This window comes from Bos indicus x Bos taurus, chromosome 6 (assembly GCF_003369695.1).
Source record: "Bos indicus x Bos taurus breed Angus x Brahman F1 hybrid chromosome 6, Bos_hybrid_MaternalHap_v2.0, whole genome shotgun sequence".
NCBI lineage: Eukaryota > Metazoa > Chordata > Mammalia > Artiodactyla > Bovidae > Bos > Bos indicus x Bos taurus.
The window spans coordinates 116,941,352-116,955,904 of NC_040081.1; the positions used below are offsets into that span (position 1 = coordinate 116,941,352).

The 14,553-nt window shown below is 62.5% G+C and overlaps 1 protein-coding gene across 2 annotated transcripts in view; it reads left to right on the forward strand.

The window, feature by feature from the left end:
• The window catches only part of CPLX1 (complexin 1), a 41,368-nt gene extending 28,831 nt beyond the window's left edge, over positions 1-12,537 (forward strand). For both annotated transcript variants that reach the window (XM_027545281.1, XM_027545280.1), the window contains 2 exons: positions 4,622-4,797; positions 10,762-12,537. In XM_027545281.1, the coding sequence (XP_027401082.1) occupies positions 4,622-4,797; positions 10,762-10,959 (374 nt within the window). In that variant the 3' untranslated portion in view covers positions 10,960-12,537. The remainder of the gene's footprint in view (positions 1-4,621; positions 4,798-10,761) is intronic.
• The last annotated feature ends 2,016 nt before the right edge of the window (positions 12,538-14,553 follow it).

A 14,553-nucleotide genomic window follows, 5' to 3' on the forward strand; every position in this document is an offset into this window, starting at 1 on the left:
GAAACTCACCTGAACGGACACAAGGGGGTTATTTCTGGACCATCCACCGTATCCCACGGGTCCACACGTCCAGTCTCCTGTCAACCGTACACTTTCTTGATTACAGTAGACCTTGGAAACAGAGGGGTGGGTCCTCTAAAGTTGTTCTTTTGCAAAACTGTTTTGTCTATTCCAAGTCTTTTGCCATTTCCATGTAAAGTTTAGAATCAGCTGGTAGATTTGCTCAAAAAGCCCATTTGCATTTTGTTTGGGATTACATTGAATCCATAGATCAATCTAGGGGAAATTGACATCATAGTGATGCTGAGCCCATGAACATGGTGTATCTCTCTATTCATTTAGGTCTCTTAAAATTTCTCTCAACAATTTTGTAGACTTAGGTAAAACAGGCTTCCACATGTATTAAAAATGTAGTGACAGATATTTTATGTTTTCCTCGGTATTGCTGATGGAATTGTTTTTCAGACTTCATTTCCCACTGTCAGCTGCTAACACTTAGCGGCCATTTGTTTGCTGTTTATTAATCTTGTGAGCTTGCTGGAACCACTTTTTCGTTCTAGCATGGTTTTGCAGACTCCAACTTTTCTATACAGATCATATGTTATTTGTTTAAAAAGACAGTTTTACTTCTTCCTTTTCAATCTTTATGCCTCTCTGTCTTTTCTTGTCTTAGTCCAACGGCCAGGCCCTCCAGTACAAGGCGACTGTGATGTCCTTTGCTTATTAGTGAGCTGAGGCAAGGATTCAGTATTTCACATGGACCGTGATGTCAGCTGAAGGGTTTGCTAGGTTTTGTCTGCGGCTGAGCACGTGAGGCATAGCTGGTAAATGTTCAAAACTCGTTATCTGACAAGTGTTCACTGGGCGCCTGCCTTGTGTCTGGCACCGTTCCAGTCGTAAGGAGGACGGCCCCGCGCTGGTCAGGATCCCTGCTGTCCTGGCACCGACCTTCTGTTGGCAGAGGCTGACAATACAGAAGCCAAAAAGCGCATCAGTTCACTTCAGGTAACAGCGTGTGCTGACTGAGGGTGGGAGGGCTGTTTATCTTTGCCCACTTTTATTTTGGGTTGATATCCAGGCTGATAACTAATAAAAATCTGTGGTGTCATGTGAGTCGAGGTTCATGCTTCGCCGGAGGAGCTCATTCACCCCGGGCACCGGGCTCTCTTCTCAGGGCTCTGAGGCCCTCCGTCACCGGCAGCGTGGGCAGGTCCCCCGTGTGTGTGTCTGTGTCTGCAGGCGGCCTGCCCACTCAGGTCACCTGGGCTCCTCGCCCTGGAGCACCGCGCTGTGTCCCCCACACGGCCCACTGGGCGGGGGTCCCGCCTCCTCCTGCTTCTCCCTCGAGGTGTCTCCTGGTCAGGGCCTTTGTGAGCACTGTTCTAGAGAGCTCGCTCTAGTTGTTGGGTTTGTGCATAACCTGCCCACCCAAATACGGGACCTGCTCCAGGGGAGAGAAGTGCCCGCACCTCATCCTGCACTGAAGTTGTCCCCAGGGGCTTTACCTGACTGTCGAGGGGGGGTGGGATCGGCTACCCCTGCCCTGGCATTCCCCTGCCGAGTCACCCAGGCAACCGAGGCTCAGACGAGAGTGAGGGATGGATGGCGTTGGCTCCTGCAGCCCGCACCCCTATGCCCGCACCCCTATGTGGCCAGCAAGGCCTGGATTTGGGAGGCTCGGGCTGCGGCTCTCCGTCTGGGCCTTGAGTGCAACTGCGTGGGACAGCTCACCTGCAAACGCTGTCAAGGCGGCATGCGGGCACTGCATGAAGGCAGGATCGGGGCCACGGGCAGAGAGCACAGGGAGGGCCCGGCATCGGTGCTGGCGTGTCTCACCACGGTGGGGTGACCTCTGGTCTCCTGCCCTCGGCCTGGGAGAGGCCACCAGCCTCCCGGAGCACCCCTGGTTTGCTGGAGTCGCTCCCCTGAGCCTTCTCTGGCTGCTGGGCAGGTGGCGCAGACCAGCCCAGAGCTCCAATGGGGCAGGGCCAGCTCGCCTGCTGCGCGGAGCTCGGCGCACAGCTGGTGCTCAGTAAATGCCTGTGTGATCACTAGGCCTGGAGCGCACACGGTGCGTCGGAGGAGCAGGTTTGGGGACAAATCACCCAGTTGGCGTGGCTCCTCCAGCCCCCACCCCAGCCTTCACGCACTTTCCATCGGAAGAGAGGTGCAGGCAAGACTGTTCACGTCTCTGCCCTTGACGCCAGTCCTTCCCATGCGGGAGAGAGCTGTCAGTCACTCTCACATTAGTATGAGTGAGCTCGGTCAAGAGGGGAGACTTGAGTGAAAGCCGCCCAACAATGCTGTTGGTGGCCCCTCTGCCAGGGAGGCTGGGAAGGCTGCAGCTGCCCAGGGGTCGGGGCTCTCCTGCCCAGCCCCTCCCCACTGCCCCCACCAGCACTGCCTGCCGGGGCGACAGACAGCGGGGCAGAGAGATCCCGGCCGCCTGTCCTAGGAGCTGAGCACAGCAAGTCTGCGGCTCTGCTCCCGACCCAGTTTCCCTCCAGCCACCGGCAGACAGTCTCCTTTGCAGAATTTTGCAGACGTGGGTGGAAACTGACATGAAGCTCCTGGTTTCTGTCTGCATCTGGAGCTGTGCCATCGCCAAGCCCCAGCCGGGCAGGCTCCCTGCCCCCACAGCGACCCTGTGACCTGGCAGTAGTCTCAGCAGCTGGGAAGGCTAGCCCGACAGACGTCTAGATTTCAGCTCAGAGCACTCAATGGGCCGCTGCCCCCTTCCCACCACCAGGCTCCTTTTGCCCACAGGGGCGGGAGTGAGACCCACAGGTGTCCCCAGGCCAGGGTCTCTCCCAGTTCTGAGCTGCATGGACCTGTGCAGCCTCGGAGTAGAATAGGAGCCCCCGTACACCGTACCCAGGACAGCGCCCTGGAGCTACGGGACACGGGGATGAATCAGGGTGGGACAGGGCTGGCGGGGGCACCACTGGATACGGGTGGGGGGTGGTGGAGTCAGACCCCCCTCATTCCCGGGGTGTGGACTAAGCCAGCCTCCAGCCGCGCCTGGGAGGGGCCATCCCAGGATGAGAGGACAGAGTGGGCCCGGCAGAGACCAGACAACCCGGGCCAGGGGCCCCTCGGAACGCAGGCTGGTTCCCAGGGAGCACGCGGGGCTCGCTCCTGCCGGCGGCGTGCAGTGGGCAGGGCACTCCTGTGGGGCCGGCCGCCCGGCCTGAGACCGGCTGACCTGCAGCGCTGACTGCTGTGCCCTCTCCCTGCGGTGCCCCTGTGTCGGGGGCGCTACAGCTGTAATTACACGTCTCTGTCCCCGGGCCGAGCCACAGGGACGTCCGAGGAGGTGTTTGTTGCCGCCTGTGAATCAGGCGCTCATGAGGAAAGTGGCTGCTGGCGAGGCAGACAAATTAGGGCCTTGGGGCTGCCACATGCGGCCACCAGCAGTTCTGGGCCAGGGCCGCCCCCGCCCCGCCACACAGCCACACACTCAGCCACCCCACCAGCTGCACCCAGGACCCAGACAGCACACACACCATACAACCACACAGACACACACAGAGCCACCAACAGACACACACAACAGCCCCCACACACAGAGCCACCCCACCACCACACACAACCACACACAGACACACACAACAGCCCACACATAGAGCCACCCCACCACCACACACAGACACACCACACATACACACACAGAGCCACACACAGAGCCACCAACACACACAACAGCCCACACACAGAGCCACCCCACCACCACACACAGACACACCACACATACCCCCACAGACACACCACACATACAACCACACACAGGCACACAAACACAATCACGCACACACAGCCACCCACACACACACAGCCACACACACATAGCCATACACTGGCACATACAACCACCCACAGGCACACAAACACTATCACACACAATCATAGACACACACAACCACCCCCACAAACAACCACAACCACCCACAGACACACAAACACAACCACACACACAAAACCACACACACACACAAATACAGACATGCACACAACCACACACACAACCGCCCACAGATGTACACACATACAACTGCATGCAGACATACACAGCAACCACATACAGGAACACAAACACAACCACACACAAAACCACACACACACACAACTGCCCAAGGCACACAAACACAACCACATACACAACACCACACACAGCCACAGCCACACACATAGCCACCCACAGAAACACACACAACCAGACACACGCACACAACCACTCACAGACACACAGCCACCCAGACACACATACAACCATAGACACAACCACACACACACACACAACCACCCACAGGCACACACACATTATCACACACAACCACACACAGACACAAAAGCACCCACAGACACACACAACCACCCACAGAAACATACACAACCACCCACAGACACACAAACACAACCACACACACAAAGCCACACACAGCCACAGCCACACACATAACCGCAGCGCAGAGGCCTGCAGGTGCCCTCGTGGAGTCGCACCCGACAACCACAGCCTCCTCCAGCCCACACTGGAGGCCGCTGCCCTGCTGGACCAGCGAGGCCCGCAGGGCGGGGCAAGGAGAAGGCGGGCCCGGCCTGACTCCCGCCTTCCTGTGCCCAGGGGCCACCAAGGACATGGGCAAGATGCTTGGGGGTGACGAGGAGAAGGACCCTGATGCCGCCAAGAAGGAGGAGGAGCGGCAGGAGGCGCTGCGGCAGGAGGAGGAGGAGCGCAAGGCCAAGTACGCCAAGATGGAGGCGGAGCGCGAGGCCGTGCGGCAGGGCATCCGCGACAAGGTGGGCGCGGCGGCGGCTCTGGCGCCACACCCCTGCGTGGACCGGGGCGGGGACGGGCGGGGGTGCTGCCTGCCGGAGGGCTGAGTGAAGCCTGGCTGGGCCGCCGCCCCTCCTCCTCTGAAGCTCGCAGAACTGACCTCAGGGAGGGACCCCCAGGGAGGAGGGTGGGCGGGTGAGGCGTTCACATCTGCACACACTCACCGGGCCTGGGGCTTACCCTGCCGCCTGAGTCCTTCTGGCCCCGATGGCAGGGGCTGGACCCCATCCTCCCAGGATCCTGGGCTGGGGTGCTGGCTTCTGTAGGACAAGCTCCCGTGGCTGCCCCCAGGACTGCCCCCACGGACTTGGAGGGCAGGCCCTTCTGGAGAGGAGGGGCAGGGCGGCCAGGGGCTGCCCCACGGGCAGGCTGCAGGTGGGTGAATCATCCTGGGCTGGAGGATGCCCCTGACCACGCCTGGGTGGGCCTCAGGCCCCCGAGGTGAACGACAGGGTGTTGGGGGGCAGGTCTGTGGCTGTGTGGGCTGGCTGGGAGTGGGTTGGGAGCTGGAGGCCATCTTTCCAGAACCCTCTGGCACCTTCCTCTGTATGCAGGGCATGAGCACATATCTGGCAGGGACCCAAGGCCAGAGCAGGGGCAGACATGGGAGGCTGTCAGCTACGGGCCCCAGGGGCCTGTCCACTGACCACCCTCAGGTGCCCACCCAGCTCGTGGGTCAGAAGGGCAGGCATGGGGCGGCTGCTCCTGCCTCCTTCAGGGTGGGCCGGCCTGCGGGCCAGGTGGAGAAGGAAGGGCCCTCCCCAGGGCCCCACAATGTCCTGAACTATGTGGCCTCCCACGGTCCACAGCGTCTTGGGCCTTGCGCACCACTCTTGGCCCCACACGGGCCAGGCCCCTCCACCCAGAGATCCGGGGGGTGCTCAGTTTGGGGGTGCTGCCTCAGTTCTGTCCTGCCCCCACCCTGATTCTCCTGTCTCTGGGCCCTGGGGGAAGTGTTTCCAGACACTGTGGATGAAGCCTGTGGGAGGGGCCGGGCGCGGGCAGAGGGGTCCTCCAGAGGGCGTCTCCACAGTCCCCAGCCCCTCCTGCCTGCCTGGTTCGTGGGCCTCTGCCTGACGCAGAAGCTGCGGTGAGGACGGGTGGGTGCCTGCAGGCCTCTGGGCCCACGGGGGCCCCACGTTGATGGGGGCGGGGTGTACCTTGGTGTGCCATCACTGGTCACTGGACACCTTTCTGGGCAGAAAGTTCAAGTTGATTGTGCTGGGGCAGCAGCTCGTGAGACCCTCACCCCCAGGACCAACCTCAAGACTTTCAGAGCCATTTGGGAAAAGCCAGGAAGAGCACACAGACGGCAGAGAGGGAGGCAGCCATGGGTGGGGAGGGGCCAGAAGGCAGAGAGACGCCCACTCAGGCTGCCTTTAATAGGAAGTCCCTTCTGCCCCTCCCCTCCTCAGGCCGTCCAGTGGCCCCGTCTCCCTGAGGCTCCAGCCCCAGGCCATGGGACACTGCCCCTCAGGGCTCCCACTGTCCCAGGGCCTTGGCTTGGCTGCTCCCCCGGGGGCTCCCTGAGGCTCCGCCTCCGTGTCCCCTCCGCACTCCTCCCCTGCCTTACTCTGTTCCGCACCTGCCTTCATCTGGGAGCATGGCTGTGCCCTCACTTGTGTCCAACTCTGTGACCCCGCCAGGCTCCTCTGTCCGTGGGATTCTCCAGGCAAGAATACCAGGTGGGCTGCCTTTTCCTCCTCCAGGGATGTTCCCTACCCGGGGATCAACCTCAGTCTCCTGTGTCCTCCTGCTTTGGCAGGCAGATTCTTTACCACTGAGCCACCTGTTAAGCCAGCCTTCATCTGACACACGCTTTTTACTGGTTTGCTGTTCACTGTCCATCCCCTGCAGGGAGGGCAGGAACTCTGACTGCACTTGGCCCTTGTATGCTAAGCAAATGAGTGAGTGAGTGAACAAGTGAGTGAACAGGCATCTGCTCCAGTGTCCTTTTCTTCCTCAGGGAACCGAGTGGGACTTAGGAGTCACAAAGTGAGTCCCAGTGAAAATGGAGGGTGTGTCCCCACCCTGAGGGCAGCTCCATGGGAAGCCAGGGGACAGGGTGACCCTCACCACCCCCACCCTCAGGACCCCAGCTTCCAGGGCGACCACATGGAAGGCTGCAGCCTTTGACAGAGCCCCAAGGCCCCCTAGCCTGGTGCTCCGGGGTTCGCTTGGCCAGTGGTCCTGCTTCCCCAGATGAGCATCACCCCCATCTGGGACCCCCTTGGGTGGGCTGAGTGCCTTTGCTTCTGAACTGCCTCCACAGACCCCAGGCCGCTTCTGGACCCTGGCAGTCCCCAGACCCGCCGTGGCTCCATCAGCCACAGTGGCCGGTCTCCCTGCCGGGCCCAGGCCTCCTTCCTGGGCACGTCCAGGGTCTGGTCTCACTCGCCCATGGAGCACGATGGTGTCGGCTGAGTTCAGCTGCTGGGGCAGGAGTCAGAGCCGGGCTCCACCCCATGCAGGGGCTGGGGCCGCAGTTTTCTTACCGGCCCAAGCACAGCTTCTGTGGTCAGAGGATTAGGTGGGACTAGGGGGCCAGGGCTTGGTCCTGGTGGGGGAGCCTGTAGGGAAGGTGTGGTGTGTTGGGGAGCATACCAACACACACAGCTGAGTCTGACAGGTGGGGGCCAGGCCTGGGGGTGCGCAGGGGAGACAGGCTGATGGTGAGCCCCCTATTCATGGGTCGGAGGCAGCTCAGGGTCTGATGCACTCTGGATATTAGAGCCCCAAAGCCCCAGGTCCTCACAGCCTCGGTGCTGGTCCTCCAAGGAGCCTCCAGCTCAACAGAGGAGCCCGCCCTGCCCCCAAGACCCCAGAGGTGGACAGCACAGCCGTGGGAGGACAGGCTGCCCCGGCCACCTAGGGTGGTGGCCACCACTGCCCTCTCTCCTCAGACGTCCTGACCATGAGCTCAGCGCCTGGAGCCCCCTACCCACCAACGAAGCCCCCCATCATGTCCCCTGGCCCTGCCTGGTCCCCCGTGGCTACAGAGCTCTTCTCTACCTGGCCTTCCAAGGCGACCCCCCTCCCTCCCTCCTGCTCCCCACAGGTGGGACCCCTGACCTTTAGGGGTGGCTCCCCCAATGGCCCTCACTGGCCCCCAGGCCCCAGACTCACTTCCTGCGGCCCCTTCCTGGTGTCTGGGGTGGGGTGCCCCGTGGGGTGCCCTATGCCCCCACCCCCAACCTCACAAGATTGGTCAAGGAAGAGGGTGGGGGTCCCTCACATGGAGGCCGAGGGGTCAGGCCAGGCCATGTGCCCCGGCTCCCTGGGAGACCTCATCTGCACTGGGGACTCCTGCCTCTGCGGGCTGGTGGGCGGTGCCTCCCCCGACCCGGCCCCGCGCGTGATGATGTCATGACGCACTGCGCGGGTCCAGGTCGGGGGAGACTGGCCCGCCTCTGTCATCTGGTCCCCGCTTCCTGGTCTGCACCCCCGCCTTCTGGTTTACACTGCACCCACGTTCAGCAACTCTGAGCCAGAACCACCCTCCAGCAAGCTCTGGGCTGGCGGGTCCTAGTCGACCCGGCCCCCATGGCCCAGGTTTGTGTTGAGAATAACAGGTGTAGGCACATCACTGACTTTCACCGTTAGGGAGCACTGCTTTGCCCAGGGCGCTGGCAGCCTGGGCTCCCTGCGGGCCTCAGTGGTACTGTCTCAGTGGTTGAGGAGGATGGGGGGAGGGGGTTGAGGTGGGGGGACTGGGGTGGGGTCTCAAACAGGCGCTCAGCCAGGCCACATCAAAGCCAGGCTCTGGGAGCGACCCCAAAGAGTAAGGTGGCCCTCAGGTTTGCCCAGAGTGGCTTAGGCTCAGAATGGCTTGGGGCCTGGGGTCTCCTTCCGGGACCCCAGAGGGGACGACCGTGACACAGGTCCCTCCCTGACCCCCTGCCTGACCATGTGTTCCTGGCCTTACGCGCGTGTCCCCTTGTCACCTGCTTGTTCCGCCAGCACCACGTGTTCCCTCGAGCGTGTGTGTGCACCTTGGCTGAGTGTGTGGGGGGCTTTGGCCACCATGGCCTCCTGGGTCCAGTGCACAGACCTGCACCCCAGTTGGGGACAGACGTCCTGTGGCTGCAGGAACTGCTGGGCTCTGTGCCTCTGGCTGGAGGGAAGCTCTCTCTGGTCTGACCTCATTCCTGGCAGTGTGTCTCTCCACCCTGTGTGTCCCTCCCCCTGAGTCAGGGCACCGGCCTCTGTGGTGACCCAGGAAGAGGGCTGTGCCCCTTGAAGTGGCTGCAGTCTGGCTGGCTCATCGACTCTGCCCTGGGCTGAGCTGGCGTCCGTGCTCAGTGGGGAGGCCCCTCTTGGTCAGTTGCCCTGAGCCCTCCCCCAACCCCGGAGACCCTTCCCAAGCTCCTGACTCGTCCAGGGTGCAGAGGGGCCTTCAGACCACTAGGGCCCCTGCTGAGGAGGGTGGCCAGACCCCTTACCCCTCCTTCCTCAGTGCCTTGGGGCCCCACGCTGTGGTCTGGTCACTGCGGCCAGGAGCCCAGATTCCTCCTCTTAGATTCTGCTGAAGAGCCCTTGCCCCCACCCTCGCCTGAAGCCCCCCACAACCTCGAGGGAGGAGATGGGTGCAGAGCAAGCTGGGGAGTGGGACACAGCCACCCCCCTAATCTGGAAGCAGAGCGAAGGGTCTTCTTGGAGGACCAGGGTGCCCCCTCCACTGCCGGCAGCACCAGTGACAGCCCAGCGCTTCCTTCAGGAGGATCTGGTGAGGAGGGACGAGCGGGCCTGGGCACCCTTCCCGGGGCCAGCAGGATCTGGTGAGGAGGGACGAGCGGGCCTGGGACCTTTCCCGGGGCCAGCAGGATCTGGTGAGGAGGGATGAGCGGGCCTGGGACCCTTCCCGGGGCCAGCAGCCCTCTGCAGTGTGCTTCCCGGCACTCTCTTCGCCAGCATCAAAGCCTCAGCTTCCGGACATTCCGTGTTGTGTAACCCAGGACCTCAGACCTGACCAAGGGGCACCCCCTCCCCAGCTCGGGTGGGTCCTGAACTCTGTCCCCAACCCATCAGGCCAGCGTGGCCCCACCTGGTCCCAGCAGTCCTAAGGCAGGAAGTCTTCCCCTGGGCCTTTGGGTGAGGCCTTCTGACCACAGGCTTCAGGGCTTTTTGGTCCAGGAGGGCTGCTGAGGGTGCTGAGGGGCCTTTGGGTGAGGTGTTAGTCTTCTAGAAATTAATTTTCTTGGTTCTGGAGGCTAGAAGTCCCAAATCAAGATGTTGGTAGGACTGCTCTCCCTCTGCAACCTGGAGGTGAGGACCCCTCTTCTAGTTTCGGGGGCTTCTGGCGTTGTTTGTGTCCTTGGCTGGTGGCAAGGTGGTCCCCAAGTCTTCACGTTTGCTTTTTCTACTCTGCGTGTCCTTTTCTTTTACAAAGAAGCTCTGGATTTAGAGCGCAGGGAGGTCTTCTCTCTGTTCTTACCTTAATTACACCTGCAGAGACCCTGTTTGCAAACAAGGTCACATGCTGAGGTTCCAGGTGACATGAATTTGGGGGGACTCCTTTCAATCTGAGGGGAGATTTTGGAAAAGGCTGGGGACAGAGAGATACGCAGGAAACCAGAACTGGGGGCGCTCAGCGGTGCCCAGGGGCGTTGCTGAGGGCACACCTAGGTAGGGTTCGAGGACACCCACCTGGAAGTGACTGCGGGACACGGGGCGTGCAGAGTGCCCCTCCGGGGGTTGGGGCTTCTTGGCGGCAGCCGAGGGTGCTTGACATAAAAGTGTGGCTTCACGTCACCGGACGGAGGATCTGGGCCCCGTGGGGCAGGGCTGACACCCCCGCGTCCCCGGGAGGCGGGGCCGCAGGAGGGCGGGGCCCGGGCCGGAGGGTGGACTCGCCCGGTCAGGCACCCTCCCGGGCGGGGGGCGGGCGGGGTCGGGGCCCGCGCGCTGACCCGCCGCCCTCCCCGCAGTACGGCATCAAGAAGAAGGAGGAGCGAGAGGCCGAGGCCCAGGCCGCCCTGGAGGCCAACTCGGAGGGCAGCCTGACGAGGCCCAAGAAGGCCATCCCGCCGGGCTGCGGGGACGCGGCGGAGGAGGAGGACGAGAGCATCCTGGACACGGTCATCAAGTACCTGCCTGGGCCGCTGCAGGACATTTTCAAGAAGTAGCGCCCGGGCTGAACAGCAGCCCGCCCCGCGCCCACCCCGGTCCCGCCCTCCGCGAGGCCCCCGAAGAGCCGCCGGGAGCAGAGCGCAGCCCCCCACGCTGATATAAGCCATAGCCCTAGGTCCATCCGCCCCGTTGCCCACCTCGCGCCTCGGGAGCCTTGCCCACCTCGCAGCCCACCCGCTCCCAGAACCGCGCCCGCCACCCAGGGAGGCGCGCCTGGCCCCCCACGGCTGCTGCCTTCTGTGCCGGAGACCTCGGAGGGGACAGCCCCCTGCTCTTCGGGCAGCGGGTGGACTGGACTCGCCCCCAGACCCCGGAAGCCCTTCTCGCTCCGCCCCTCACCGCCCACCCAGTAGGGCCCACGGCCAGGGCCACCGAAAGGGTCCGCGTTGGTGGATGCCTGTCGAGCCCAACTCAGGAGCACAGCCATAGTAGGGGGTGCGGTTGTGAGCCAGGGCTGAGGTGGGGGTGGGTGACGAGCCGCAGGCGCCTGGGGCTCCCCCCGCAGGGTTCGGCCGGGACGCCCCTCCTAAGCTCCCCACCCTCACGCTCGGGTTGCTGAACCTGCCTGACCTGGTGGCCTGGCCGCCACCGCTCTCCATGTTCACCCTTATCTTCATCCAGCCGTCTGTCCCGGCCGCCGCCTCTGGAAGGCTGAGCTTCGGGGCCGGTTCTCGCGAAGGGAGGCAAAGCAATAGGCTTGGGAGGACCCTCTCTGACCTCTCTTCCCCCCTGCCCCCCACCCCCCTACCTCCCCACCCCAGAGTCTGCGGGCCCAGCGAACCCATCCCTTTCTCTGGCCGGCGCCTCCTGTCCCTCCGAGGCTGCTGGGGGTGGGGGTGCCCGCAGCCTCTGAACATCCGCACCTCCACTCAGAACCGGGAGGCGGCCAGGAGCCCGGGGGCCGAGCGCTGCGCGCCGGCCGGAGTGTGTGGCCCGGAAGACTAGCCCCGACCCTCAGCCACCTCCGCCCTGCAGGCCCTCGAAGGGGCGTCCCAGCCGCCAGCCCAGCCGGCTCCCCAGAAGCGGCCGTGGGCCTCCCAGCGCTCCCCCGCCCCCCTTGTTTAATTTGCATCACAATATGTTGAATCTCAGGTAAATGAGGTCTTCTGTCTGTGAAGAGTTTTATCTTGACAGAAAGCTTGTCACCTGGGTCCCCAGGGCCCTTTCTGTCCACATAAATTTTCATCGTGTCCAGTGTCCGGGCCAGGGGCGCGGCCCTCCCCCGCTCCTTAGAGAAGCCATATGACTAGACTGCAATACTGACCCCTGGCCCCTGAAGCCCTTTGTCCCCCGCCGTCCACCCTGCGCCCCGACACCTCCGGGTTCCTCGTCTTTTTTTAATGCCTGTTTCCACACTTTAAAAAGCCAGCTCTGAGCAGACCGGGCGTCGTCTGGTAGAAACTCGCATCCCATCCTCAGCGCGTGCGGCCCGCAGCGCCGAGCTTAGTATAGCCGTGGACGCCCTCCGTCCGTCTGTCCCGACGCCTGCGCCTCCTCCTGCATGTCGGGGCCGCTGCCTGTGTTCTCTCCGGATGGAATCACAGCCAATAAATTCCACACAGTGATTTCACGTCTTTGGCCATTGCCTCTGGAGTCCATTCCCTGGGAGGCGATGGGGGCGGGGTCCTGGCAGGAGGGCAGAGCCTGGCCAGCTGCGGTGCTCCGTTTGGACTCTGCTGCTTGACCCCGTGCCCTGCCAGATGGGAGCACCTTTTCCTTTCGCTGAGGCCAAGGCAGGGGCTCCTGCCACCCCGGACGCACACATCCGACCCTTTCTCCCTGAGGTCCTCCCGGCCAGGGTCGTCTCCACCTGAAATGCAGCCCGTCCCTCAGTGGCCCCCACCCCAGGCCTCTCCTGCACGGCACACCCCAGGCCGCGGGCCCAGGTATCTCCGTGCTGGCCACACCTTGGGGCCAGTGAGAGGCCTCTGCGTCCTGTCTGTAGAGGCTGAGGCCTGACGAGATGCCTGCGGGAACTGCTGGCTCTGAGCCTGACCCCGAGATGGCCACTTGTGTCTCCAGAGTGGCCCTGTTTGACATCCATACCTGGGCCTTCTATCCAGGAGGAGGGTACCTGTGACCCTCCTCACACTGCTGGGTGATGAGAACGCATGGGCGCCTTCCAGCAAAATCTGCGCAGTCTCAGCAAAAGAAAGGCCACACTCTCCCTCCCCACCTGTCCCCCACCCGTCCTGTTCCCCTCCCCACCCAGCTGTGACGGTATTCACTGTCCTGGACCCACTGCCCCTTGCCTCTACCTCAGAAAGGGGACAGAAGCCTTTGTAGCCAGTTCTGGCTTTGGGATTTGCAAGCCACCATCCCCAGCATGGCTGGTCTCAGTGGGGCACCCCAAAGTGCCCCCACCACTGGCCTCCATTCCCCCACCTCTACCCTCCTCCCCCTACCCCCAACCCGGCCCGGACTCACCTCAGTCCTAAGCAATGACTCAGATGTGCTGGTCACCTGAATTGCCTTCCCTGGGAACCCCAGGCAGCCCTTCCCCAGTGTCTGGTGGGGCAGACCCCTTAGTCCTCTCCCTGAGGACTCCCGGGAGAGGCACTTGCTCACTCCAGGTTGCTGAGCCCCTGTGATGCGCAGAGCTCTCCTAGGGCCTGGGGAAAGTGGAGGTCCTTCCTCCTGGGACTGATTGTTCCAACGGCAGAGACAAACGATGAATACGTAGGTGGTGAGGTCTTTCTGAGGAAATTGAGTAGGATAAGGGGCAGAGAGGATTGTGAGAGTGGTTATTTCACCTCTAGGGAGGTGAGGTGTGCAGACAGACCCCAAGGAAGAGAGGAGGAGCCCTATGGGACCCAGGCAGGAACAGCAGTGCCAGGGCCCCGAGTCAGGAGCTGGCTGAACATTTCCGAGTGGCCATGGGGACTCTGGCTGACCGTGGCCTTGCCCCTGGGCTTGCTTTAGGACCATACTGCCTCTTCTGGAGTCCCTTTCCTTTCAGGACATTTAGCTCTGTTTCGACAAAGCAGAGCACACTTTGATACCTGCCCCTCCAGAGCTGTCCACTCTGCAGGCAGCCAGCCCCGGGCAGCGCTCTGCTTGGATTTGCTGTCTCTCCTCGCAGGCGCCCTGCATCGGAGAGCTGTTTGAGTCACCAGCCACTTAACTATCAAGGCTGTCAGGGCACATTTTTAAAGATCTGGCAATTAAGGACCATTTTGTCTAGTTGTGCTAATCCGCAGCTAGACGATCCTGCTGTCCACAGTCGCAGCCAGCGGGGCTCAGTGAACCCTGGGTCTGGGCCACCTGTCCACTCAATTTGGAATCTGCTGCACTCCTGCCTCAGGCGGTTCCCGTCAAGTCTGAAGGGAGGAGTAGCCTCTGGGGTGAAGGCTGGGTCCTTGGAGCCGGGCTCGCACTTGGCCGAGGGGCCGGGGTTGAGGGGTCAAACCGAGGGGGCAGGTTTGGGCAGAACTCGGGGCGGTGGTCGGGATGGGAGATGGGTGAGAGTCAGGGTGGGCCGGGCTGGAGGAGGGATGCGAGACGCCACGCTGCGGGGCCGAGCCGGGAGCGGGACTGGGGATGGGCTCGGGCTTCGTCAGTGCCTCGCCAGTGTCGGTCAACATCTACGC